This window comes from Anomalospiza imberbis, chromosome 27 (assembly GCF_031753505.1).
Source record: "Anomalospiza imberbis isolate Cuckoo-Finch-1a 21T00152 chromosome 27, ASM3175350v1, whole genome shotgun sequence".
Taxonomy (NCBI): domain Eukaryota; kingdom Metazoa; phylum Chordata; class Aves; order Passeriformes; family Viduidae; genus Anomalospiza; species Anomalospiza imberbis.
The window spans coordinates 1,319,720-1,347,090 of NC_089707.1; the positions used below are offsets into that span (position 1 = coordinate 1,319,720).

The 27,371-nt window shown below is 50.3% G+C and overlaps 1 protein-coding gene across 1 annotated transcript; it reads right to left on the bottom strand.

Moving 5' to 3' along the window:
• Positions 1–9: 9 nt before the first annotated feature.
• Positions 10–25,951, bottom strand: ATP8B3 (ATPase phospholipid transporting 8B3). Its single transcript, XM_068173709.1, has 28 exons — positions 25,922–25,951; positions 25,300–25,408; positions 24,700–24,791; positions 22,068–22,181; positions 20,354–20,452; positions 19,875–19,936; positions 19,286–19,358; positions 19,124–19,194; positions 17,889–17,971; positions 16,898–17,056; positions 16,206–16,294; positions 15,476–15,669; positions 14,552–14,760; positions 11,405–11,439; positions 9,392–9,548; positions 8,554–8,742; positions 8,026–8,138; positions 7,322–7,486; positions 6,945–7,056; positions 6,608–6,683; positions 6,063–6,201; positions 4,880–5,147; positions 4,199–4,422; positions 3,253–3,336; positions 2,692–2,931; positions 2,347–2,485; positions 1,978–2,108; positions 10–306 (listed from the first exon to the last, which is right to left on the bottom strand). The coding sequence occupies exons 1-28, from the start codon at positions 25,949–25,951 to the stop codon at positions 10–12; spliced, it is 3,753 nt and encodes a 1,250-aa protein (XP_068029810.1).
• Between the last annotated feature and the right edge of the window lie 1,420 nt (positions 25,952–27,371).

Consider the following 27,371-nt stretch of genomic DNA (forward strand, 5'->3'; position numbering starts at 1 on the left):
TGGGGGCAGCTACACCGAGGGGCAGCGCACGGAGGGCACGGCCGGGGTCCCCTGGGGGCGCAGGGCACGCGGGGCGCTGCCCTGGGTGGCCCTGGCACGCAGGCTGTCCCCGCGGGTGGCCCTGGCATGCAGGCTGTCCCCGCGGGTGGCCCTGGCACGCAGGCTGTCCCCACGGGTGATGAGGCCGGCGTAGCCCTCCTGGTGGGAGAAGGCGTAGCTGGAGCGGCGGCGGAAGGAGCTGCGGAGGACGTGGGAGCGCAGCTCCACCGGCGGCTCCGGGTCCCGCTTGGCCTCCAGGTGGATCTTCTGCAAGGACACGAGGAGGTCAGGGCTGGGGACATCTCCCAGGAGAGCCCTCAGCCCAAGGAGGGACATGAAGGGAATGCCTTGTGAAGGCTGAGCTAGAACAGAGACCCGACAGAGCTAAAGAATAAAGTAGGGATTTATTCAAAGGCCTCAATGGATCCACCTTGGGCAGCACAAGAGCCCAGCCAGGGCTGCACCCAAGATGAACCAAAATGGTCACAAAATGCACAACTGCTTATGGGGGCTCTCACTTTTAGAAGTTCTGCTCCATTTGCACATTGGAGTTCATTGTCCCATTCCAGCTCCAGCCCATGCAGTCCCATCCCGCTTGTTTTTCTCTCTTCATTCCACGTTGTTTGTGCTCTTGGGCCTGAGATTTGGATCATTTGTCCTTGGTCCCCAGCTGGAGAAGGAATTGTTTTGTCTCCCTGCTCAAACCTGAGGCACCAAGGGAGTGTAGGGGCACCTCCACCAGGGCATGGCTTGGCTCCCAGCTCTACAATGACCTGATTTTCCATGTGGATGAGGGATGTAGGGATTCTCCTGGGGATCTGCAAAGCTCAGGGAGCTCTGCAGCACAGTGTCCATGAGAGCCCCTGCTCCCACATGGGCTGTGGACACCTCCCAGACAAGCCCTCAGCCCAAGGTGGGACACACAGTAGGCACAGGGACACCCTCCACTGGTGCCTCAGGTTTGAGCTTTTCTATTTTTCAGATTCTGTGCTGCTTTAGTGTGTGGCTCTGGGCTTCATATCAGGGGATGGTGAGCTCTCTGCACAGAGCAGGGAGACAAAACAATTCCTTCTCCAGCTGGGGACCAAGGACAAATGATCCAAATCTCAGGCCCAAGAGCACAAACAACGTGGAATGAAGAGAGAAAAACAAGCAGGATGGGACTGCATGGGCTGGAGCTGGAATGGGAAAATGAACTCCAATGTGCAAATGGAGCAGAACTTCTAAAAGTGAGAGCCCCCATAAGCAGTTGTGCATTTTGTGACCATTTTGGTTCATCTTGGGTGCAGCCCTGGCTGGGCTCTTGTGCTGCCCAAGGTGGATCCATTGAGGCCTTTGAATAAATCCCTACTTTATTCTTTAGCTCTGTCGGGTCTCTGTTCTAGCTCAGCCTTCACAAGGCATCCCCACCTGGACAGAGTTTGGATCCCAGCTCCATCTCAACCTCTTTTTCCATGATGGGATGGGGGATGTGGGGCCTCTCCCAGGGGGCTGCAAAGCTCACAAAGCTCTGGAGCACAATCTCAAGCCCTGCTTCCACCTGGACTCTTTTGAAGGTATAACCCACAACCCTGGTGGGGGTGAGCTCCACTAAGGCTGGGGTGGCACCAAGACCTGCACCAGACCCCAGACCCTCCTGGAGGGTCCTGGAGGACAATTCCTTACTGCAACCAAAAGCAGACCCTCTCCAAGAGCTGGGTCAGCTGTCTTCACCCTTGTTGCTGCTGGACCATGGAACAATTTGGGAGAGGCCCCTGGAGTCAGAGTTGTGCCAGTGTCATGAAGGACCACCATGAGTGGGACCACCAAGGAGAGGTGACATATCCCAGCAGTACAGTCCAGGCTTCCCTGGGGAACCTTCCCTTGCCATCACCAATCCCAGATACCAACACCGGTGGGAAGCAGGGCCCTGCCCTGCCAGTGCCCCCCAGCCCTCACCTGCTGGGTGGTGGCTGTGCCCAGGATGGCACGGACGGCGTGGACGGTGAGCGAGGGGAGGGTGTTGACCACCAGGGCCAGCAGGACCACGAGCAGGACATAGGGGTCGGTCAGGGCATTCCAGCTGGCATCTGTCAACACAGCTGTGATTGGGTAGGGAACGTGGAGAGGGAACAGGGAACATGTGCTGGGGGACAGGCCCCCAGCCAGGAAGGTGCTGAGGGCTCTAAAGAGGAGATGGCACCAAAACGGGAGTTAAAAGTCAAGACAGCAGTTCGAGAACAAGGAGATGATCTACAGGGTGGGAAACAGCTCCTAGCACCAAGGCCATGGAAGGGAAGGGCCAAGGGGGTCCCCAGGGCACCTCACCTGGGAAGCGGAAGATGGCAGGGGCTATCCTGTAGGCATCAACACTTTGGGTCAGGAAGGAGAAGAGGCAGAAGAGGAGCAGGCTGGCTGTGACCATCAGGAAGGACAACACTGTCCAGTACTGAGTGTCCAGGACAATCTGTGGGGACAAAGGCAGAGTGGGCAGAGCACACACTCTCATGAGGGCCGTGGTGACCCTCTTCCATTCAGCTGCTTTGTCCAAATCCCTCCTCCATCCCCAGGAGATCATGCCCCAGCCATAGAGCCACCGTGGATAGTGCCAGAGACCAAGGACCCTAAAGATCTGTCATGGGGCAGGATGAGGAAGAGCAGATCAGTGCTCACCTCCACGAGGACCGACAGCAACGCTGACAGGGCCACTGTGACAGAGAAGGACTCATAGTCACCCACGGCCTTGGTGCCAACGTGGTCTTCAAAGGCCCAGAGTGTGATGTAGAAGCTGATGAGGGAGGTGCCCACCCCGTGCAGGAGGGTGACACCAAAAACACGATAATTGAAGAGTTCATCCTGCTGCCCGACCACATAGAGCTCAGGGAACTCCAGGCTCTTCTTGGCACTCACGTCCTGCTGGGAGAGAATCCCAGAGGGGATGCAGGGTTTGGAGCAGGGAGAGAATCCCAGAGGAGATGCAGGGAGTGGGGGAGCATGATGGGGCCACCCCACCCCACCCACCCTCTGGGAGAGCTGCAGTGGATCCCTCTGCCCAGTGGCTCTGGGGTGACTGGGGATGGGCACCCCAGGACTGAGGGTGAGCTCCAAATGCCCACCTAGCTGCAAATGCCATGTGCTGGCACAAAGGGCTGTGCAGATGGGTGCAGGGACTGCTGGGCTGGTTCCCACCTGCCAAGGGTGACACAGGGCTGGGTGAGCCCGGGGAAGCCGTACCTGCTCCAAAAGGCCCACGGACAGCACGGGGTAGGCAGTGTAGAAAATATTGTAGAGTGCAAGGTACCAGCCCTCATACAGAGGCTAGAAGGGAACAGGGAGAAGCTGTAAGCTTGGAGGTGCTTTGGAAAGACTCATAAAGGATGTCCAAGCCCCAAGACACTCAGATCCAAACATGGAAATCCCCTTGGACTTCCCCCATCCCCTGCATCAGCCCCATGTAGTCTGTAGGGTCCTGCTGCAGACAGAGATGGGGATGGAGCTCCACATGTTGCTGGTCAAGTCACCCTTGATGATGGCCCTTGGGATCAAAGCTCTCATTTTGGAGGAAAGCAGTTTAATGAATATGGGATCCTACATCTGTCAAAGACTGAACTGCAGCTCACAAGTGTGCAAGAGGTTTTACAGCCACTTCTGTGACCCAGAGAGAAGTTTGATGAAAGGATCCATGTTTACCCCTGAAAGAATTTCCTACCAAGGTCATTGACAGAGATACCAAGAAAGAAAGATGGATAAATAAGAGAAACCTGCAACTGTCTACTCCAATACGCACTTTGTTGGTCTTTTCTGACCAATGAGTAAAGTCTAAACTTATGAGTTTTGTAATGATGTATAAAAAGCATGCATGCTATAATAAAAAAGTCTTTGAAGCCTTCTGAAAATGGAGTGTTGCTTTGCATTGTCTCCGTCTCAAGCACGACACACATGGAGATCCTGAGTTTCCCCGGGGTTCTTTCCCAATCCAGACAGGTTAAAAGCAGATAACCAGTTGTGTCTCAGTCAGAATTTGGACATGGCAAGGGAGAAAAGGGGACCAAGGTGGTGATGTGGACACCTGTCCTCCAGGCAGCCCCAGGCACTATCCCTGCAGAGGATGGTGAGCAGGGGAGTTGTAACTCTGATGCAGAGACCTCCACAGGATGGATGTGATCCCTGCACCCCTCACCTGGGCCGTGAATCCACTGTGGAAAGCGAACCACACCTGGGCCAGGAGGCCAGCGAAGGTCTTGTAGAAGAAGAAGCGGAGAAACTTACAGATGCGCAGGTAATTCCAGCGGCCGTGGACGAGGAGCAGGCGCTGCAGGAAGGAGAACTGGGCCAGGGCGTAGTCACTGCACTGCACGGCCTGCAGCCCCTCCAGCCCACTGATGCCCACCCCGATGTCCGCGGCTGCAGGTGACAAACACGCATGGGGAGGTTTGGAGGGAGCAGGGGGCTTGATTTCCCCATGGGCTGTCCCCAGGAATGTGAATCCAGGAGTGACAGACAAAGGGAACAAGCCCCCTCTAACCCACATCCTGGATATTCCAGGCATGCTGTGCCAGGAGCACAGCCCTGTGTCAGGGCTACTGGGAGAGGCAGGGATGGCTCTGCCAACTGCCCACGTTGGGGTTTGAAGGCTCATCAAGGTTCATCCCAGATGCCAAAAGCACATGGGCCACCCTGCACTTGTCTTGGGCTGGTCCCTGTCCTGTGCCTCTCGCTCCCCTCCCAGCACAGCAAAGTCTGGGGCCTCCCCTCCCAGTTCCTCACTCCAAAGGGGAGAGTGAGGTGGTGGAAATGACAAATGGGGCACCACCATCACCAGTGGGACACACCAGCAGAACCCCGACCTCCCCCGCCTCACTTTTGATCATGTTGACATCATTGGCCCCGTCCCCGATGGCCAAGGTGACAGCCTTCTTGTGCTTCTTCACCAGCTGGACCATCAGGGCTTTCTGCTTGGGGGTCACCCTGCAGCAGATCACAGCCTGGCAGCTGGTGGCCAGGTCCACGAAGGCCTTCTCCACCAGATCTCCCTGGTCCTGTGAGACCTCGGCCCCGTCACAGCACAGCCACCGCCATGGCCACCCCTTCTTCTCCTTCAGCACCTCTCCCGTGTGGAGCATTTTGTCCTTGGGGGAGAGCACACGTGGCTGGGACCTCACTCATAGCCCTCAGAGCCCTCAGCTCCTCAGCAATGCTCTCAAGTGCCCCAAAAGAGTGACTCTGGCTTTCACCAAGCTCATCACACAGTGGGTGCTGTGACCATGAGCCCAGTATGTCCCAGAGTGACCACAAGAGCTTGTGATCACCACCCAGCCTGCATCACCCCAGAACACTGGGCAGCTTTGGCCAAAGCCCCTGAGACAGAGTAAAAATTTCACAGGGTAGAAATCCATTTGGATTTAGGTGAAATGTGCCACTTTAAGCTTGCTAACATAAGTAAAATATGCTGTTTAGTCTGGTAACTGCAGCACGAGCAAAACTGCCCCAGCTGAGGAGAAAGAATGCAAATTTCCAAGCTAAAGAGAGATAAGAAAGACTCCTCAGACCTTGAAACAGACAGCGCAGAGTGACCCAGGAGTTCTTTCTGTACATTCTGACAAAAACTGAGTACAAGTGTAACTAGCTGTAAGTGTAACCAAAATCAGCAGAATGAATATACATGAACCTATAGTGAAATTCTATGCATATGTAAATTAGTAAGAGTAATAAAAAAGGATCGGGAGTTCTCAGGGGCACGCATGTCCTTTGAAGGGAAAAGATCCCTCATATGCGTCCAGCACTGCAATAAACATACCATCCCTACAAATCTTTATTGGAATTGTGGGATCTTAGTTTTTCACCGCAATTCACCCCCCAGCACCAAATGCTCAGTGCAAGGTTGTTCTCCTCTGCACCCTTCATTCCCCAGCCCCAAATGGGCTTTTCCCACCTTTTTGGCAGGAGGAGCACCATGTCCTGGTGCCACCCAGGACTCTGATACCACCAGGGCAAGAACAAGCATCAGGCAAGGAGCAGAGAACAGCATCCAGGTGCCACCTTACCAGGAAGTCTCCACTGATGATGATGGCTCTCTTGTGGCACGGAGTCTCTGGGCGCTGCTGGGAGAGGCGGCGGCTGCACGGGGCATCCCCACTGCCACTGAGGTTGTTGTTGCTCTCCCAGTAGGCCTGGAGGATCTCGCTGTGGGAGAAAGGGGGGGTTGGACATGAGCTGAAGACACTGGGAATGCTGGTGAGGCCTTGGTCATCTCAAAGCTAGGGAGATGGGACTGTGGTGGGAACAGTCCCCATGGGCTGGACAAAGGAGGAACAAAGAGGAGGTTCACTCATATCAGAAATCAGCCTGGTTTAGAGTCTGGAGATAAGCTTAAACCCTTTCTGGGCAAAGCCTGCCATGGAAGAGCGTGGGGTGGGAGAAGAAACAGGTGAGGAGGCCTGGAAAAACACCAGAGGAAGACCATGGACATCCAGGCTGGCACAAGGAAGGAGAAGCTCCTCTGGCTGAGCTGAGCTCTGCCCACCCTGTCCCAGTTCCTCTGCCCTAGGGTGTCCTCAGCAGGGACAGCCAGGAGGGGACGGTTCCTCACCTGACCTCCTTCTCCTCCAGGATCTCCATGTCGTCCGTCAGCAGCCTGCAGGCGTAGCCAACGTTCATCGCGGTCTCTGCAACACCCAACTCTCAATGGTCCGTGGTGCTGCCCCCCAGCCCAGGGCAGCCCCCATCCCTTGGCTCCAAGAACCCTTGGTGGGGAACAGCTCCTTCCCCTGCCTCAGTTTCCCCTGGCGGGTGGGATGTGCTGCTATTGGAGAGTAAAGGGAACAGCAGGACCAGTTCCTGCCCACTCCCAGTGGCCCTTCTCTTCTCTGGTCCTGGTTAGGGGAGAAGTGAAATGTGTTGAGGGGTCTGGAGGTGCCTCCACTGACCTTGTTTGTCTCCTGTCAGCACCCACACTTTGATGTTGCCCAGTTTCAGCAGCTGGATGGTCTCGGGGACTCCATCTTGCAGCTTGTCCTCGATAGCTGTGGCCCCGAGCAGCTGGAGGGGGGTGACTGGGTGTCATGGCACGGGGCAGGACAGGACACGGAGGTGGGAATCACCCCTGGATCCAACCAGCTGGGGGTAGACACAACTTGACACCCCAGTATCCACTGGCATGTCACAAAGTCACCCCTTGGGGAAAACTCCCCCCAGGGAATGGGTTTTGGCTTGGACACTTCACCTCCTCATTCTGGAGAGCCAAACCCCACATGCCTGCCCTCTGGGGCACAGACAGCTCCTCCTGACCCCAGCCCCATCCCACCTGCAGGTTCTGCTCCATCTCCTCGTAGAGCCTGTCCAGCTCCTGGGCACGGTCCTGCAGCAGCACCGTGGCCTCACGGTGCCTCCAGCTCCAGGCATGGAACTCAGCCTCGCTCACCTCCCTGCTGGCCATGCACAGCGTCCTCAGCGTCTCCTCTGCAAAGCGCTGCAGGGAGGAGACATCAGGACTCTCCTCCCTCCCCAGGAGAGGACCAGGAGACTCTCACAGGACCAGGGCATCACCCCAGGCCAGCCATGGGCAGAGCCAGAGACACTCCAGGACCTGGGCATCTCTCTCCAGCTCTGACTCCCTTCCCCCTTCCTACAGCATCCCCACAAGTATCCCTGGATACAGCTGGTCCACGCAGAACACCAAAGGTGGATTCCATGCCCTCTTACCCCCTTTCCCATGTGCAGGTGAGGCTCCTAGAGCAGAAGGCAGAACCAAAATCCCTAAGGCAGAGGGAGGAGGAGCAGCAGGGCACGGACTGCAGGACACCCAGCCCAAAGCCAGCAGAAGGGAGAGCAGCCCTGTCACCCCAGCAGGAGGGAGAGCAGTCCTGTCACCCCAGCAGGAGGGAGAGCAGCCCTGTGACGCCAGCAGGAGGGAGAGCAGTCCTGTCACCCCAGCAGGAGGGAGAGCAGCCCTGTGACGCCAGCAGGAGGGAGAGCAGTCCTGTCACCCCAGGCTGGTGTGGCACTCACATCCAGAGCCCTCTCGGTGAGGGTCTCCTTGGGCCCTCGCCTCCGCAGCCTCTCCAGGATGACGGTGTCAGCACCCTTGGTATAGAGCCGGATGGTGCCCTGGGGGTCTCGCACTGCCAGGGAGGGAAGGACACCTTAGGTCCCCTCAGAGATGGCTCCCATTCATTGCTGTCCCCACACAGTGGCCACGCTGGCCCGTGCTGGCCCCCAGAAGGCACCAGAGGGCTCGCTGGTGCTTTTGCATCTGCGGCCATGGGAAGCACAGGAATATCCCCAGCTCTGCACCACCACGGGGCAGAATCAGGGACTGTCAGTTCCTCGCACCGCTCCTCTGAGCCCTGGATTCACTTCTTCTCTCTTGGCTGCTCAAACCCTTCTTGGCTGCCTTGACCAAGGCGAGAAAATCCACAGGGATGACCAGGATGACCCTTAGGAACCAGCTGTAGCCACCTGCAGCCATCCCCGTGCCATCCCTCGAAGGGCTGAGCACAGAAGGGAGCCTGGGACAGCCCACCCCACCCCACTCACCCAGGACAGACATCCTCTTGCGGTCACTGTTGAAATCCAGCATGGCCAACACCTCGTACGTCCTGGTCCTGCCCAGCTCCCTGATGGTGATGCTGTCCTGAGTCCGGGCCAAGAAGACATAGCCCAAGTTCCTGGCTGCCAATACCAGCGCTTCCTCATCCGGGGAGGCTGCCTGGTAAACCAGCTGGTCTGCAGGAGAGGAGGAGGAGGATTGCACAGAGAGACTCCCAGCAAACACTACTGGGACAGCTGCAGTGCCCCGTTCTTGCCCAGCTGTGACAGCCTGAGCCTGAGCTGCCAGGCTGGGGAAACTCAATCCTGCTTGTCTCATCTGGAGAGGGACTGGGACAAGGGATGGAGGGACAGGACACAGAGAATGTCTTCCCACTGAAAAAGTGAAATTTAGATGGGATATTGGGCAGAATTGTTCCCTGGGAGGGTGGGCAGGCCCTGGCACAGGGTGCCCAGAGCAGCTGTGGCTGCCCCTGGATCCCTGGCAGTGCCCAAGGCCAGGCTGGACACTGGGGCTGGAAGCAGCCTGGGACAGTGGAAGGTGTCCCTGCCATGGCAGGGGTGGAACTGGATGAGTTTTGAGGTCCCTCCCAACCTCAACCATTCTGGGATTCTCTGACCCCTTTTGCTTGTTGCCCCAGACAGGATTATCTCCCTTATGCTTCTGTTCCCACCCATGAGTTTTAAAACACCTCCAAACTCAAATCCATGGCACAGGGACGGTGGCATGAGCCACCCACGAGCTCTCCCACCCCACAGCTGACCTTTGCTGGACGCTGCCAAACCCCACCACGGCCACACAGCCCCGAGGGGCAGCTCAACCCACCGCCCCTGTCCTCCACCATGACGGTGTGGCAGAGGGCCAGCAGCCTCAGGAACTCCCTCAGCACCGGGTCATTGTCCCTCCAGGCAGCTTCCAGCAGCGTCACATTGCCAACATCCGACTTCTGCTCCCTGGGGAGCTCCCGGGTCAGCCCCGAGCCCTGCAGGAGGCACGGGAGCATGGAGGAGCCCAGTGGGACCGAGCACAGGGCTCTGTGTCCCCAGGAGCACCCAGGATGTGACACAGTGGCACTCTGGTGTCCTTCTAAGGTGTCCTTCCCCTCCCTGCCAGTGTGAGACCCGCCGGGCACAGAGCCAGGCCAGGAGCTGAGCCCAGCTCTGCGCTGCCCATGCCAAGGGGGTGGGTGTAAAACAGCTGAGAATGAAAAACCCTAAAAATCAGAACTGCATCCTTTCACAACCTCGGTTCCCCTGCCCTGAATGGCAGCTGAGGAGGGGCAAACTCGCCAGGCTCCTCTGAGAGCGTGGACCCTGTCGGGAGCCAGCTGAGCTCCTCAGCACCAGGCTGTGCCTGGTGTCCCCAGCGTCACCAGCGTCACCAGTGTCACCAGTGTCACCAGTGTCAGCCCCACAGCACGTGTGTCGTGGTTTGACATGGAAGTGAATTTTTTCAGGAAATTGGGTCAAACCAGTCAGTGGTCAGGTTTGGATATTGGCACCTGGAGTGACCACTGAAGATAGGGATACGCCTCTGAGAACACAGGGGGCTAAAAGCAAGAACTCCCAGGGGAGCTGTCTCTCTTTGGTTCAGGTCAGAGTGTGGTGCAGACCGCAGACCTCTCCTGCCCAGCCATGGGGCTGGGTGGGGGAGGGGAAGCCATGAGGCCTGGTCGAGGTGAGCCGAGGGGTAGAAGGACTGGAACCGAGCCAGCTCCTGTAGATGGAAGGGTGGAGAGAAGCGGAGATGCCTTTGTCATCCCCCCCCAAGAGGGAAGAGACAGAGAGTCCTGACGGCACCTGTAACTTTGCTGGCGGAGGAGAAGGAGAAAGGGTGGGGGAGGTGCCCAGCCTTGGCCTTGGGAATTGGCTTCTGGGCAGAGATTTCAGCCATCCAGGGAGTCTGAACTTTTAACCCTTTCCTGGGAAATGAAGGCTTTGTAAAATATTACTCCTCCTTGATTTGAAGTAGAAGAGAGACAGTCTGAGATCTGAGATGTTAGAAGAGGAAATTTTTGGGTGGGAGGAGATGATGGAGTGGCTTGTGGCTGGACTTTCCTTGTTAGCCATAGACTGAACCCAATTCTCCTGCAACAGGGACTGCATTTTAGGGGGATGCGGTGGTGGGCCAAGAGACCTGTTTCAGTGACTACCAACAGAGGAATGGAGAGAACAGAGGAAAGCTGAGGAGGGAATGGTGACGCCCTCTGTCTTCAGGAAGAAGATGATCTCTGTTCTTGAGACCCTTGGCCCCAGAGGAGGAAGAAAATGGGGGGGACTGTAGTCCCAAGAGGAGATGCTGAACTGTTGTCTCTTTTAGTGGGTGGCAAAGCATCCTTAAAGAAGCCCTATGAGCAGTCTGTCCATGCACGGTGGTGAGAGCACTGTGACATGGAAAAGAAAGTGTCACACTGGCAGATTTTCTCCGGGTGGTTGCCATGTGTGGCGTGGAAACACAAGGGTGGCAATTGTGTTTCCTGGGGGAGTCTGTGGTGCAAGAGAGACTTCTCACTCCTTTGAGGGACTGAGTATTTATTATCTGAAGGGTGGCAACTTGATTAGGAATCCTGGGTGGTGTCTCACTGTGGGTTTGTTTGGAAATTGGGTGGGAGGAGGAGGAGTGTTTTGGAAGGTCTTCATCCTGGATTTAGTGTCTGTGTTTTTTATAGTAGTAGTAGTTTAATAACGTTTTTTTTTTCTGTTGTTATTAAGCTTGGGCCTGCTCTGCTGTGTTCCTGATCAGATCTCACAGCAATTATTTGAGAAGGTGCATTTTCATGGGGGCACTGGCATTGCGCCAGTGTCAAACCATGACAACATGGGAGGGGGGTTTACTCACCGATGCGTGTTTGTTCTCATGGCCTGTGCCTGGACCTGCCAAAACAAAAATAATCCCATTAATGGAGGGCTGGCAGGGGGCTTGGAGCAGCTTCTCTGGAGGGACTACAGCTCCTGCTGGCCAAAAAACCAGTAAAAGAGCACCAGCTCAGCATTTGCTCAGGGTCAGACTCCACTGGGATATCTCCAGTGGAGTTATCCTCACCTTTTTGACTTTTTGTTCAGATTTTCACCATGATTTTAATGTTAAAAATTCAGGTCTACTTTCAGCTGCATTTCCTGGCAGATTCTGCATTTGGCCAAAGCCTGCTGGGATGAGGGTGATGCTGCTCCACAGGGGTGGGATGTCCTACACCAGGCAGGGAATATTTGGTTTATTCCTGCCTAAAAGATTTGCTAGGGATTTTTTGCCTTCATTTTTGCTTTTATCCCTGTCCATTTGTCTCAAGCACATGATACTTACCTCAGGAAAATAGGGATTCATGCTAAAGCTTGGGCCTGCCCTGCTCATTAAATTTCACTAATTAAGCATCATGATGGCTCCCAAAGTAAGCCAAGAGGTGGAGTAAATACAGCAGTGAGAAGAGGAAGGACTTGGCAGTTTTCAAGGCTTTATGGGGAAAACTGAGCAGAATCATTAAAAATAATAAATTTTAAAACGTACAAAAAAAGGTTAAAAAACCCAAAAAAAACCCACCAGATAAATAATAAAGAAAGGCAAAGAGCCTTTACATATATTCACTCTAATTGAACAGCTTAAGGACAATGATAATTTTATAATAAAATAAAAAAATAAAAACTTCCACAAATAGAAAAAAATTAATCTACCATCTTAAAAAAACCTTAGATTAATAGAAAAATTAAATACACAAATATTACATTAAAAAATCATAAATTTAAACTTCTATAATTATAAATAAAAATATACCTTAAATAAATAAAAAACTATATTAATACAATAACAACAAACTTATAATATATAAATGTAATTATATTAAATAAGCTAAAATTTAAAAATATAATTTCTATATAAAACATATATAAATATAGTTTTTATATATAAAAACATATTTATAAAATATAACAAAAACCCATTAAACAAAAATATCCACAATACAACAAAATTAAATAAAAATAATAATTTTTAAAGCAAAATAAACCTTATAACAACTACATATAAAAGTATATATTATCTTGTAATAAAGCTATATTAATAAAAAATTTAAAAATGTATTATAAAAATATAAAATATATAATTATATAAAATAAACTAAAAATTAACATTTATAATAAAAACATATCTATGAACATAAAAAGAACCCATTAAACAAAAAATATCCACAATACAACAAAATTAAATAAAAATAGTAAAGAAACCAAATACACCTTATAACAACAATCTATTAAAAATTATGTATTATCTTAAAACAAAAACCTTATAACTACTTTAAACTATAACCAACTACTTACCCTTTTAAAATCTCACAACCTCAAAAACTAATATTTATCTAAAAATTAAAACATTCTTAACCCAACAATAATCCCATTCCTTCATTAAAAACAACAACAATTGTCTTATGTTGGAAGATGTGGCTGGGGGTGTGAATTCTATTGCCATCTGTTAGGGGTGGGGCAGTATCTTCTGTTCTTTGGGCAGTTTTCTTTATCTCTCCCACAACCAATTGTCATGCTTTGGAAAGACAGGTGTCTGCTAAGGAAGGCAGGAGCCTTCCCTGAAATATAAAAAAAAAAAAAGTAGACTCCCCCCCTCCCACCAAATTTTTATAAATTTGAAATTAAGGGGGTGAAATCAGGCAAAAAATATGGGAGCAGGAATAACAGTTCTTTATTAGAGAAGAAAATAAAAAGATAAAATAAACAATGCAGTAAACCAAAACAACACTGACAGAGTCAGAATACAACCCGACACCCTGTGGGTCAGGGTGTTGGCAGCAGTCCAATTGGAATTCTGGCTGCAGTCCTCCTGAAGTGTCAGGTGTGGTTCTGTTGGAGCAGTGATCCTGTAGAAAAGGGTGCTGTCTTCCTCTGAAGATGCAGTGAAAGAGGCAGCTGTTCCTCTAGGAAATCCAGTGCAGAAAAAGCCGTGCTGGTGTTCCAGAAACTCAAGATTATATCCAGGTAGGAATGCTTGGCTCCTCCCTCTGGGCGGTGCATCTCACAATGGGATGCTGCAGCTTTTATCAGTCACGAAGTGACATTCAATAGCCCATAAACAACAGGTGTCTCCCCGGAGGGAGGATTGGTTTGTGGAAGAGATAAAGAAAACCGCCCAATTAACAGAAGATAACTGCCACACCTCTAACAGATGGCAATTGAATACATCTTGCTTTGCAGTCTAGGACACCAATCCTCCCTCCAGGAGATCTCTTCTGTTCATGGGCCATTAATTATTAATTATCTTCTGTTCATGGCCAGTGAGTGTCCCTGCATGGCTGAGAAAATTCCATCATCCCATGGGGAGATGCTCTGCCCAGGGGAGGAGCCAAGCATTCCTACCTGGATACAATCTGACCTTGGGAACACCACAGCAGCCTTTGCCCACTGCATTCCCAGAGGAGCAGCTTTCTTCCCCACTGCATTCCCAGAAGAAGACCAGGCCCATCCACACCAGCCCTGGAGCTTCAGAGGAAAACTCCCCCCTTGTGCAGGATCCCTGCTCCAGCAGAAGCACAGCTGGCACTGCAGGAGGGCTGAGCCACGATGGGATGGGACTGCTGCCACCACCCTGACCCACAGGCTGTCAGGTCTATTCTGACTCTGTCAGTGGTTTGTTTTCTTTTTTGTACTATTGCATTTGTATTTTTAATTTTCCTATTAAAGAACTGTTATTTCTATTCCTATATCTTTGCCTGAGAGCCCCTTAATTTCAAAATTATAATAATTTGGAGGGAGGGGGTTTATATTTTCCATTTCAAGGAAGGCTCCTGCCTTCCTTAGCAGACACCTGGCTTTCAAACCAAGACACAATAATAAATGGTGCACCTGCAAAGCCCTGAAAACGTGGGGGATGAGGACAAGGAGAATTCCTACCAACACCAATCCCCTTGTCCCAAGCACTCAGGAAGGGTGGAAAGAACCAGCTCCATGTTCATCTGAGCCCCCATAGACCAACCCCAGCCCCGGTTACCATAGATGGTCCCATTGATGCAGCATTTCTTGAAGCTCATGATGTTCTGGGTCAGGGTGCCCGTCTTGTCTGAGAAGATGTACTGGATCTGGCCCAGCTGGTCGCCGAGGCTGGTGCTCCTGGCCTCGGCTGGGATGTCCTTGGCACCATAATACATCTCCAGATCCCAGTTAATGAAACAGCTGTTCACCAGGTAGATGAATTCAAACCTAGGGAGTCCAGGAGGAGAAAACAGGGAGAAGGAGGTGGTGTTTCTCACAGCCCAGGGTGCTGGGGACCTGAGACAGGAAGGAAAGGCAGGTGGACATCCCCACCTTGATCCTACTGCTCTGGGCTTGGGTGAGGCCAGAGGGTTTTCATCACCCATAGGGTGCCCTCTGGAACTGAGGCCCTTGCTGACCAAATTCACAGATATGGAGGTCCAGTAAAGGGCCCAAAAGTTTGGAAACAGCTTTTCCAACATAAATTGTGATTGTTGGCTGCACAGAGCAGCTGTGCTCTTCTCCTCCCCACAGGAAGCCCAGGAATATCTCAGATCCTGCTCCTGGGGAGTTGCACTTTCCTCAGAGCCATCCTCAGCCTACCCATGATTCCCAATATCCCATCCATCCCTGCCCTCTGGCAGTGGAAGCCATTCCCTGTGTCCTGTCCCTCCATCCCTTGTCCCAAGTCCCTCTCCAGGGATGCCCAGGGATTGCATCCCTGTTCTGCTTTTGCCCTGGGAAGATCTCAAGGCACACCCTTGATGTTTGTGGGATACACACCCCATCCACCCTTCCCCTCTCCCAGCTAAGGAAGCAGCTGGGAATGACCTGGGCCACACCTGGACCTTCATTCTGGGGCTGTGACCCACGTTCCAAGCGAGGGCTGAGGGCAGGGGGTGGGTGCTGGGCCCTGGTCCCTGCCAAGCTCCGTGGTCCTTACGTTATGTACATGGACATGGGAATGATGATGCTCAGGAGGATGGTGAAGCCCCAGAAGTTGAGGAAGGCCTGCTGGGCAGGGCTCGTGTGCTGGTAGAGGCCAGCCAGGTAGCTGTGCTTCTCCTGGAATGTCCTGGCCCAGAACCCAGAGGCCACGGCAAGGCCCAAGGACGTCATCAACAGCAGCAGGAAGATCTGGTGGGAAACCAGCATGAGAAGGTCCCAAGATGAGAAAACCCCAGGATCACAGAGACCACCAGAATCTTCTCTAGAAGGCTCCAGGGAGAGCTCAGAGCCCCTTGCAGGGCCTGAAGGGGCTCCAGGAGAGCTGGAGAGGGACTGGGGACAAGGCCTAGAGGGACAGGACACAGGGAATGGCTCCCACTGCCAGAGGGCAGGGCTGGATGGGATATTGGGAATTAGGAATTGTTCCCTGGCAGGGTGGGCAGGCCCTGGCACAGGGTGCCCAGAGCAGCTGGGGCTGCCCCTGAATCCCTGGCAGTGCCCAAGGCTAAGGTGTCCCTGCCCTGGCAGGGGGTGGCACTGGATGGGCTTTGAGGTCCCTCCCAGCCCAAACCATTCTGGGATTCTCTGAACACGTTAAACCCAAGATATTTTGGGCCAAATGTTGCAAGGTGAAGAAAAGCAGCACCACCCAAGCAAGAGGCCTCTCATGAGGAGCCCTGTGGGCCACCCCAGGAGCAGGGCAGAGGTCTTGGCCCCACACCCACCACGATCACCAGCCGGTCCATCAAGTGATCCAGTTTGGTTTTCTTCCTTTTGATTTTCCCAGAGTTCCTCATGATTTTGGAATCAAACCCTGGGCAGGAAATATTTCCAAAGTAAAAATGCAAGTCCTCAGAAGGTTCACCTGCAGGTCAGTGAGGCTGCTTCCCTCCATGATAGCACCTCCCCTCCCGTGAGGAGAACCTCCCTCCATCATGTCCATGGAGCTGTGGTTGCACGCTCCAAAATGTGCTGCTCACAGCAGCTCTCACCCCTCCCTCACCCTGGCTGGACCCAGGATGAGTGGAAATGTCCAAGGCCAGGCTGGACAGGGCTTGGAGCAGCCTGGGACAGTGGTGGTTGTCCCTGCCCCTGGCAGTGGGTGGCACTGGATGAGCTTTAAGGTCCCTCCCAACCCAAACCATTCTGTGATCCTCTGATTCTCTGAACATGTTAAACCCAAGCTATTTTGGGCCAGATATTGCTGCAGCTGGGGGATAACCCGGGATGAGGAGAGGTTTGGTACCACCTCACCTCCCACCAGTGATCCCTGCGCCACCAGGACACACCGCGGCAGCACCTCCACCTTGTGCCAGCTGGGAATGGCACCTGGCGGTGCTGGAAGCGCTTGGGCAGCTTAAAATCTCCGCGCTGCCGGGGGATTCCTGTCCTTCCCGGCCCGGCCAGGGACACTCGCCTGCATAGATCACCAAGCCGTAGCAAAGGGCGGTGTTGCGGACGCGGCAGCCCCGCAGCAGGATCCGGTCGCCATCCAGGGCGTGGGTGCGGCCCCGCCACCGCAGGGTGCCCGTGAAGGTGTGCATGCGGCTGTTGGGCTCCTCGCACGTCACTCGCCCTGGCACAGGGAAGGTCAGGGGCCGGGGTGAACCTTCCTCCCCTCTCAGCCTCAAGTGTCCCCCCCAAAGATATGAGAGATGGATTTGTAATGGTAAAAATATAGGTTATTAGTGTTAAAAGTATTAGCAGTGTTGTGTGGCCAAAGCTAACAGCCTGAAAAGGTTATAAAGTATTATAAAATAAAAAAATATAAAAATTTATAATTTTAAAATAAATTTATCAATTATTATAACCAATAAATAGGTTGGCTTCTGATGGAATGGCATAGAGTTTTACATCTCTTATGCCTCACCCTTCATTGAGACTGATAATGGAATAAAATCTTTTCAACCACCTCTCAGTTACCCTGTCTCTGTAAAAAACTGAGAATAATCCAACACTCAGGGCCTCTCAGGGAGATCCAGGGTTTGTCAGGGCATCTCTAGGTGGGATTTGGATGGCTCAGATTAAGGCTAATGGAAGTGCTGGGAGGTTGATCAGTGCAGGAACCTCACTGGGCTGTGAACTGGGGAAGGTACAAACACAACTCCCTTCATCCCCAAGGCCTTGGAGAGGGGAGTTCTGCACCCTGTGGAGGAGCAGCAGGTACTGAGCCCAGGTTTGGGCACCAAGAGCTTGGTTCCAGCAGGAAAATCAAGATCCAGGGCAGGGGGAAGGTGCCCAGCCCTGATGGATCCATCACAGAAGTGATGGGAAGTGCCTTCCCACGAGGCCTTTGGCTGCCAGCCTCTTGTTGGATTGATGGGGACAGGGGAGCAGCGAATTCCCAAGGCTGAGTCCATCCCATCCCAGTGGGATTGGCCTCATCCTCCTCCCGCCAGCAGACTCACCATCAAAGGCAGCCATGCTCTCCTCGCTCCCCAGCTCCTGGTGAGTGACCAGAAGGGCCTGTCTGAACTTCAGGTTGGTTTCCCTGTGAGCAGGAGCCAGGGAAAGGAAAATAAAACAACCCTGTGGGGCGACAGAGCTGTTCATCCTCCTGTCAGGCCCACGGGACAGAGACAGCCATTAATTATCAGCTAATTACACAAGTGAAATGCCAGAGAGGGACCTGTCATGCCACACGTGGAGCACTCATGCAGGAAGAGCCCTGGCCCAGGGACCCTGCCCTTAAATCATCCTGCACAGGGAGGATGGGCTGGGAGGGAGCTGGGAGATGGAGACACTGTCCTTCGGTCGCCAGCTGCTCTGTAGAACCCTCACCAGAGCTTTTGGACTCCCACTTTCAAAATTTCTGGGTCCAAACTGCATTTCTGGGGGGTCTGCAGGTTTGGATTTTGCAGGATCTCCCACATCCTGTGGTTTCCACTGAACCCTCCCAACACTGAGGGGTCCCCAAGACCAGGGTCTCTGGCCCTGTCCCCTTGATACCTTGGGTTTTAAGTTTTTCTGTTCTGTTTTGGTGTGCAGCTTTTAGCTTTACATATATATATATGTATATCTATATATATATATAGATATATCTGTGTGTATGTGTATATATATGTATCTCATATATCCTATATATATCCTATATATATCCTATATATATCCTATATATATCATATATATCATATATATATCCTATATCCCATATATATCCTATATATATCTATATCTCCTATATATAGGATATATAATGGGATATAGGATTTATACTAGGATCTTTTCACGGGCTGGTGAAGACAAAACAATCCTATTCCAGCTGGACACTCAAGGAAAATCTCTTCAAACTTCAGGCCCAAAGCACGGACAACGTGAAAAGAGGAGGGCAGGCAAGCAAGCAAGGAGGATGAAACTTCATCATTTGAAGCTATTAATTGGACAGTTAACTCCTATATGGAAATGGACTAAAACTTATAAAAATGTGAGATCTCGTGATCAAGCTATTTTTGCTTCCATCTTGGGGGCATCCAGGCAGAGCCACAACTGTGGCTGTGGTACTGCCAGGGTGTGGCCTTGGAAGGGACTGCAATAAATATCCATCTTATTCCTCTGATCTCCATCCAGCCTCTGTTCCAGCTCCTCAAGGCATCACCCCCATGGCCAGAGGGGTCCCTGTCCCTGTCCCTGTCCCAGTCCTCACCCATCAATGTCAGCAGTCTCCACGTAGCACAGGCTGCTGGGCTCAGAGCTGCACAGCAGGAGCAGGTCAGCCTTGAGGAGCAAAGAACAGGGAGAGAGCAGCTGGATGAGCCCCTGGTCACCGATGTCCCCCAGGGCACAGCCAGCTCTGGACTCCCCTCACCGGGACGATGCTGTCCTTGCGCAGCCGCACGATGTCCCCGACGCAGATGTCGCGCCACTCCTGCCAGCAGAACCTGTGGGGGGATCCAGGGGACAACTTTGGAATGGGGGCTGTGGGTGTTTCAGCCCGTGCCTGTCCCGAATTCCTGCAGGATCTGGGTCTCCAGGTTCTTGTGCCACCTCCAGGGGGCTGAGCACCAAGTGTGGCACAGGAGCCATGTGCCACATCCATGTCCCTGTACGCACAGGTGACAGGGCTCTCAGCACCCTGAGCACAGGTGGGAAAAGCTCATCTTTCCCTGGAGCAGTGCAGAGCAGGGACACAGCTCCGTGCCGTGGATCTGACGGCCTGGAGGAATTCTGTGGCCAAGGAAAGCCTCCCCCAGCACATCACAGCAAACTGGGGCATTTTCAAACCTGCTGCCCATGCCTGGAATGTGACCAATCCTACGGGAGGACCTGTGGCACGTTTTGGGAGGTGATGGGAGCTTGCAGAGCCCAGGACAGCCCCATCAAACCCCTCCTCAGCTGTGGAACACGGATTTTCTGGGGTGTGGCAAAGACAAGCACAGCCGTCCCGAGCCCCTCACCTCCTCCCAGCCAGGATTTCACAGGGCCTGCTGTTGATGTTCCTGTCACTGCGGTGACGGCCCTGCACACAGGAGAGACAGAGAGAGGCCCAGGGGAAGGAATGGGTCATGCCAGGCTCTGGTGTCCCACAGAAACAACCCCCCTAATGCCACCACCTCCCTCCTCAGTGCCAGAGCTGCGTGGGAAGGTGTGTTCTGATGAATAAAGAGGCTGAATTCCCCCCAGGTGCTTCTGGGGACCCGCCTGGCACTACAGCCCATGGTCAAGGTATTAAAGGTGACAGAAATGAAAGTTTAGACGCCAAGGGAAGCAGCCAGGGTGTCACATCTTTCCCGAGGGAAAATAAAACCACGTGTGGATGTGGTGGAGTGGGCGATCCCTCGGGACTGAGGGATGGCAGCAGCCCCTGAGCTCCTCAGCCCAGCCCACAGCAAAGGGCCCCTCCCTGCCCGTGTCCCCAGGGCCACCCCCCACTCACAATGTCATCGATGAGGTCTCGCAGCCCCCGGATGATGAGAAGGCAGCTCAGGGGGAACAGCAGTGTGTACCAGGGCAGCGTGGAGATCTCAGGGAAAGTCTGGAGAACAAGGATTTTACAGCACTGACACAGCTCCTGTCCCACCTCGGGACACTTGAGGTGACTGAGTGACTCCCTGGCTCCCAGGCCAGAGCCCGAGGGTGGCAGGAACCCATCTCAGAATCAAAAAATCAACATCTCTGCTACAGACACCTCTTTTGGTGGGTTTTCACCTCTTTCTGATGTGAGAAATGCTCATGGGTCTCTGACGTTGGAGGGATGAATTTCTGTTATGGCGTGGTCAATGTGAGCTTCCCCTCCATGTGAACCAAAGCCATTTTATAGAATCAAGGAATGGTTTGGGTTGGAAAGGACCTCAAAGCCCATCCAGTGCCAGCCCTGCCATGGCAGGGACACCTTCCACTGTCCCAGGCTGCTCCAAGCCCTGTCCAGCCTGGCCTTGGGCACTGCCAGGGATCCAGGGGCAGCCCCAGCTGCTCTGGGCACCCTGTGCCAGGGCCTGCCCACCCTGCCAGGGAACAATTCCTAATTCCCAATATCCCATCCAGCCCTGCCCTCTGGCAGTGGGAGCCATTCCCTGTGTCCTGTCCCTCCAGGCCTTGTCCCCAGTCCCTCTCCAGCTCTCCTGGAGCCCCTTCAGGCCCTGCAAGGGGCTCCGAGCTCTCCCTGGAGCCTTCTCCTCTCCAGGGGAGCACCCCCAGCTCTCCCAGCCTGGCTCCAGAGCAGAGGGGCTCCAGCCCTTGCAGCATCTCCGTGGCTCCTCTGGCCTGGCTCCAGCAGCTCCACGTCCTCCTGAATTTAAAGTGCCCACACTGAGCACAGGTTAAAACCCCTCAGGAAGTTCCTGAAAGATGCTGAACACCACGGAAAAGCTCCTGGGAAACCTTTCAGCCTGAATTTCTGTCAGAACCCAGAATGTCCCTTGGACACTCTTGGATGTTCCGGGCTCGGGTCGGGAGCATTTGAGACGCTGGAGTGCAGCCACAGACCCCTGTGGCTTTGAACCTGACCCATGGAACAATTTACCAACCTTGCAGGAAGAACAAGAAGTCACAAAAGTTTAGATGTTATAGTAGAAGTAGTCACAAAGTGAGAGGAAGGATTTTTGAGTGCTGTGCAGGGGGGTTTTAGGCCTTGTACAGAGGGGCCTGAGTTTTGTACATGGGGGTCAGAGGTTCTAAGATGAAGGGACTTGGGCGTGCCCTGTCCTCTTTCTTTCTCCTTCCTAACCTCCATGTTCTTGGTGATGCTGGCACTCACAGATTGGTTTAGAGTAGAAAGTCACTGTTCAATACTGGTGATGGGCATTGGGTAAAACCATAAACATTTAACACGTAATGTGTGATATAAAAGAGGGCACCAGCCCCCTGGGAGTCAGTGTGTGCCCTTGCCTGACTGCTGAACAGACCGCAGCAGCTCAGGGAGAAATCTTTTAGCTAACACACAACAAACTACCTTGAGAGCGGACGACTGAAGACCACTGAGCCTTTCTTTGGAGACACGGGTTGGAGGAGAGACTTTTCCACCTTTCCAGGCCACCCCAACCGGGGAGTGAAGCCCAACAACAACAACAGATCCCGCAGATTTCCCGCCCCGAGCCCTCCGTGGGCAGAGCCCTGGCACCCACCCCGCGTGCCCGTGGCGCCCGGCCCACCTGGAGGAGGATGACGAAGACGAAGTAGACGTTGGCCATGCGGTGGAACTGCTCGTAGAGGTTCAGGGGCAGGAAGGTGAGCAGGTTGTACTTGGCTGTCCTGATGGCATTGCCCTGGGGGCAGAGGGGGGACAGAAATCAGGGACCTGCTCGGCAGCTGCCAAAAAATTCTGGTGTTCCTTGGAGTCCTCACGGCACAAGGGATGGCTTAAAAAAATGATCAAAGCCACAAGGGAAAATGTTGATTTCTAAACTAATAACAGTAACAATTTATTATTATTATTATTATTATTATTATTATTATTATTATTATTATTATTATTATTATTATTATTATTATTATTATTGTTATTATTATTAATAATAATAATAATAATAATAATATTATATTATATTATATTATATTATATTATATTATATTATATTATATTATATTATATTGTATTGTATTATATTATATTATATTATATTATATTATATTATATTTTGTTATAATTATTATTTAAAATAGAAAATGTTGATTTCAAAAATAATAACAGCAATAACAATATTTTATTTTTATTATTGTGGTTGCTATTATTATTATTATTCTAAAAAATAAAATAGAAAGTGTTGAATTCTAAAATGATAATAATTATTATATAATTTATTAATATATATTAATTAATTATTACAATATAAATTATATAAATTATAAATATAGAATAATATACTATATGTATTATATATTTCTATATATTAGATATATAGAAATATATATTTTACATAATTTATGTATAAATATATAAATTATATATTAATAATTATTATATAAATTAATATATAATGTATTATTGTATAATAATTATTATAAAATTTATTTCAACATTGTGATGCATTTTCTATTATTATTATTAATTTTTATTTTTAATATATTATTTTGTTTTAATATTATTTTTATTTAATAGTATATATTCTTAATATTCCATTTTTTATTATTTATATTTTTTTATTTTCTATCTATTCTTTTCTTTTTGTTTTTTTTTTAATTTTAATATTATTATACATTATTTTTATAATGTATTATTTTAATAAAATTGTTTCCCCTCAGACGGGGCACCACTAATGTCGATATTTTATTTTCTTTTTCTCTTTTGGTTAGGGTTGGGATTGAAAGTGTTTGAGATGGTATTTTGTGTTCAGATTTAGATGGTTTTTATTTTTAACTATATTATAGTTTTACGAGCTGTTCGTTTTATGGTATTTTACTAACAAGCAACAAGATGGCTTTGTATCTATTTTTATAAGGTTTTTTAAGGAAAAACTATTTAATTAAGAAATAACACTTAGATTATTTTTACTTTTAACTTAACTAATTACTTATGTCTTGTAATATGTACTTTTTTGTTTAGTTACAAAATACTATTTAAATTTTGAAGAAGAAGGTGAAGAAGAAGGACTAGGTTTTGCCTTAAAACTTTTATTTTGTTTTATATATATGACTATATTTTAAAACTTTAAACTTTAAGTGTTCTACTAAGTGATATTACACACTTTTAATTTAACTACACACTTATAATCTTAATTTTATTCTTTAACTTTGGAAGCTTTTTTTACGGCTTTAGGTTAAATGTAGTGGTTTTTTGGGGGTCAATGTTTGTGAGTACAGAAAGTTTAAATTCTCATAATCTTGGGTTCTGACAGGAAAATGGATTTATCAGATCCAAGGGCAGCATAAAATTCAGAACAAAACCATTTGCTTGTGGGTTTGTTCCCCGTGTGGGCCATTCAGCAAGAGTTGGACTTTTGGATCCTTGTGGGTCCCTTCCAGCTCAGAATATTCTGTGATTCTGAATCTGATCCAAAGCCCAGCTCACTGACCTCGATGCCATTTAGCTTGGAAAAAAAAAAATAAATAAAATGAAATAAAATGAAATAAAATAAAATAAAATAAAATAAAATTATAAAATAAAAATAAAATACAATTATAAAATAAATAAAATGAAATAAAATGAAATAAAATGAAATAAAATGAAATAAAAAAATAAAAAATAAAATAAAAATTAAATAAAAATTATTAGAAATAACATAAAATAAAAAATTATAAAAAATAAAACAAAATAAATAAAATTATAAAACATAAAATAAAATAAAATAAAATAAAATAAAATAAAATAATAAAATAAAAAATAAATTAAAAATAAAAATAAAATAAAATAAAATAAAATAAAACAAAATAAAATAAAAATTATAAAAAATAAAATAAATAAAATAAAATAAAATAAAATAAAATAAAATAAAATAAAATAAATAAAATAAAATAAAATAAAATAAAATAAAATAAAATAAAATAAAATAAATAAAATAAAATAAAATAAAATAAAATAAAATAAAATAAATCTGGTTTTGCTCACTCAACACATTTTGAAGAACCTTTTGATTAGACCACCAGAGTGCAAAGCTTCCCTCACACGGCTCTGCTCCTCTCCAGCAGCTCTGGGGGCAGCAGCCAGGGAGGGAGCAGCACTTCTCCTCCCTGGGGCTTGTGTGGGACTCTCCAGCCCTCTGGAGCATCCCTGCCCCGTCCCACCGGCTCGGGGATGGGGGGCTGGGGAGGGGAAGGGGACGGGGGCCCAGGGCCCCCCTGGCTCACCGAGTATTTCCTCTTGCTCAGGCAGAAGGCAAATTTCTTCTTGACCTGCCTGTGGTAGCTGCGGTCGTTGGCCCTCACCTCCCAGGTGAAAGCTGGAGGAGCAAGGGGACATCCTCAGTTCCCCTGGGAGCCAGGCCAGCCTGCACCTCCAGGGCACAGGGACCAGCGGTGGCCACTGCTGGGGTGGCTTTCCAGGGGCACGGGGACCTCGAGAGCTGCAGTCACGGCTGGGTCTCAGGGTCAGAGACAGGACGGAGAGGGCAGAACATTCCAGAGCTGCAGGAGCGCTGCCCACGCCTCCCCCGAGCGTCAGGCTCGCCCCTTGGGCTCGGGGTTTGGCTCAGGCCAGGTGCAGGGTGAGCCCCCAGCCCCTGGGGTTCTGGTCAGGTCATTGCTCTCCCAGTTCCGTTTTTGCCATGCCAGTGCAGGCCCTCCAGGCACGGAACATCCCAGCCCTGTTCCCAGCACCTGCCCCAGCTGACAGTCCCTGCTCACCCCAAGTCTTCTCTTCCCCGTTTCACAGCCGTGTCCCACATTCAACTTCCTCATAAACCATCTGAAAGCAGGAAAATCCCCAAACCACACCTTCGTCACACTGACCTGGCAGCTGCTGCTTCCCACGTGGGCAGCCTGTGGCTGGGTCCCGCTCAGCCATGCTGGCACCACTGCCCGGACCTGGGGACAAGGACAACCACGGCTCTTTGAAACACTGACAATGACAGCGCAATCCCACTGGGATGCTCCAGCTCCCCAAGGCTCCAGGGCAGGACACCCTGTGGGAGGGACATTCTCCCACCAGCCTTCGCCCATCCCAGCTGCCTGTGACAACTCCAAGACATTTTTGCCCTCTGGGAAGCTACAGGAAATCACTGAAGTAATTGGTGAGGAATTGGAGCTCTCCCTGTCCTGCCACCCCACCCCAGCTCCCATCCTGCTGGGGGAGCAGCCACCTCCATCAATGACAAGATTTCCCTCATGCTTGGTGGCCCCATGACCTTCCTGCAGGGATGGTAGGGAAGATTGATTAATGTTTGTGAAGCACTTTGTGATCCTCACATGAAAGGAGGGAATGAGGGATAAAGCATTAATTACCTTATTGTTAAATAATCCCACCACAAGTCAGTCCCTTGTCTCACTCCTTTGATCACTTTTTCCATTCTTTTACCCAAAGTGTCAACTTGCCTCTTGCTCCTGTGGGTATTGGCTTGTCCCAACACCTCACAGATGCCACTGGCTGGGCATCCATCCTCATTCCAGGTCAAAGAGACCCAAACACCAACAGCACCTCGGCCCCTGCAGCCAAGAGCTTGCCCAGAAGAAGCTTTGATCCACAAAATCCTTCTTTACCACCCAGGACTTGTGCTGTCCCTGTCCTTGGATCCTGAATGACACCCCTGAGCTCAGCACACACAGCCCCAGAATGGTTTGGGTTGGGAGGGACCTTAAAGCTCATCCCATTCCACCCCTGCCCTGGCAGGGACACCTTCCACCATCCCAGGCTTCTCCAAGCCCCGTCCAGCCTGGCCTTGGGCACTGCCAGGGATCCAGGGGCAGCCACAGCTGCTCTGGGCACGTTTGGGCCCCAGATGTTGCTTTCTTTGTTTTCTCAAACAAAAGGAGGAAGGAAGGGTTTCAGGGAGCTGCTGGGGGTGGTGGGACATTCCCAGAATCTCCTACCCTGTTTGTCCCACCGGTGAGGGGGAGCAGGAAGAGCAGGGGGATACCTGGGGGGATGAGATGTCTCCCACACAGAAACCCCACAGCAGCCCCTCAGTGCCCAGTCTGGCTGTGACCACTCAGTTTAGGCCAAAAGGATTTGGCACAGAGCAACACCAATCTCCCCCTTCCTCCCTGCTGTGCCCCACTGGTGTCCTTGTCCCAGGGGTGCTGCCAGCTGGGGACACCCTTCCCTGCAGACAGACAGGGCTGGATCTGATTGCAGAGGGACAAAGGCAGGACAAAAAAATTCCTCACAGCTCTCCATGGAACTCCTCAGGAAGACAATTCCACAGAAATAATGGCAGCAGACCTTGCCAAAAGGCCACGATTAAAGCATGGAAAATTTGGGCATACAACAAAATATTGCCCAGAGTCTGAGGAAAATGTGACAGCACCGAATCGTTGCCCAAGGTGCAGAAAAGGGAGGCACTTTGCAAATCAGTGCTATTCCAAATATGACATAGATGGAAATCTTTTACTGTGAAAAGTGTTTCACAGCGAGTGAAACCAGCATGTAACGATACAAGTGTTAGTGATGATTCAAGTACCCAAAATGTCTCTGAAGACAGAACATTTGGGGAACTTTAATCAGATCCTATCTGCAGGGTCATCAGCTGATTCCCCAGTGATTCAGAGTTTTGGGGATTGCTGGCAGTGAGCTTGCAACCTCTGTTGTTTCTGTTTTCTGTAGGTAATACCGATAAATAGTGATTGTTGTTAATATTACATGAATGTTTAAAAAATATTGTCTTAACCCTTCAAACACTTGCTGCTAATATATTGATTGTATAATGTGAATCACTGATTTTTGTGATAAGAATTATTTATAAGGTATTGTTATAGTGTTTACAGCTGGCTTTCATATGTTTTACTATCTCTGTGTACAAAGGGACAAAGGAGGGGCACCAAAGCCCTCCATCCCCTGCTCCTGGCAAGGACATTGCCCTCTCTCC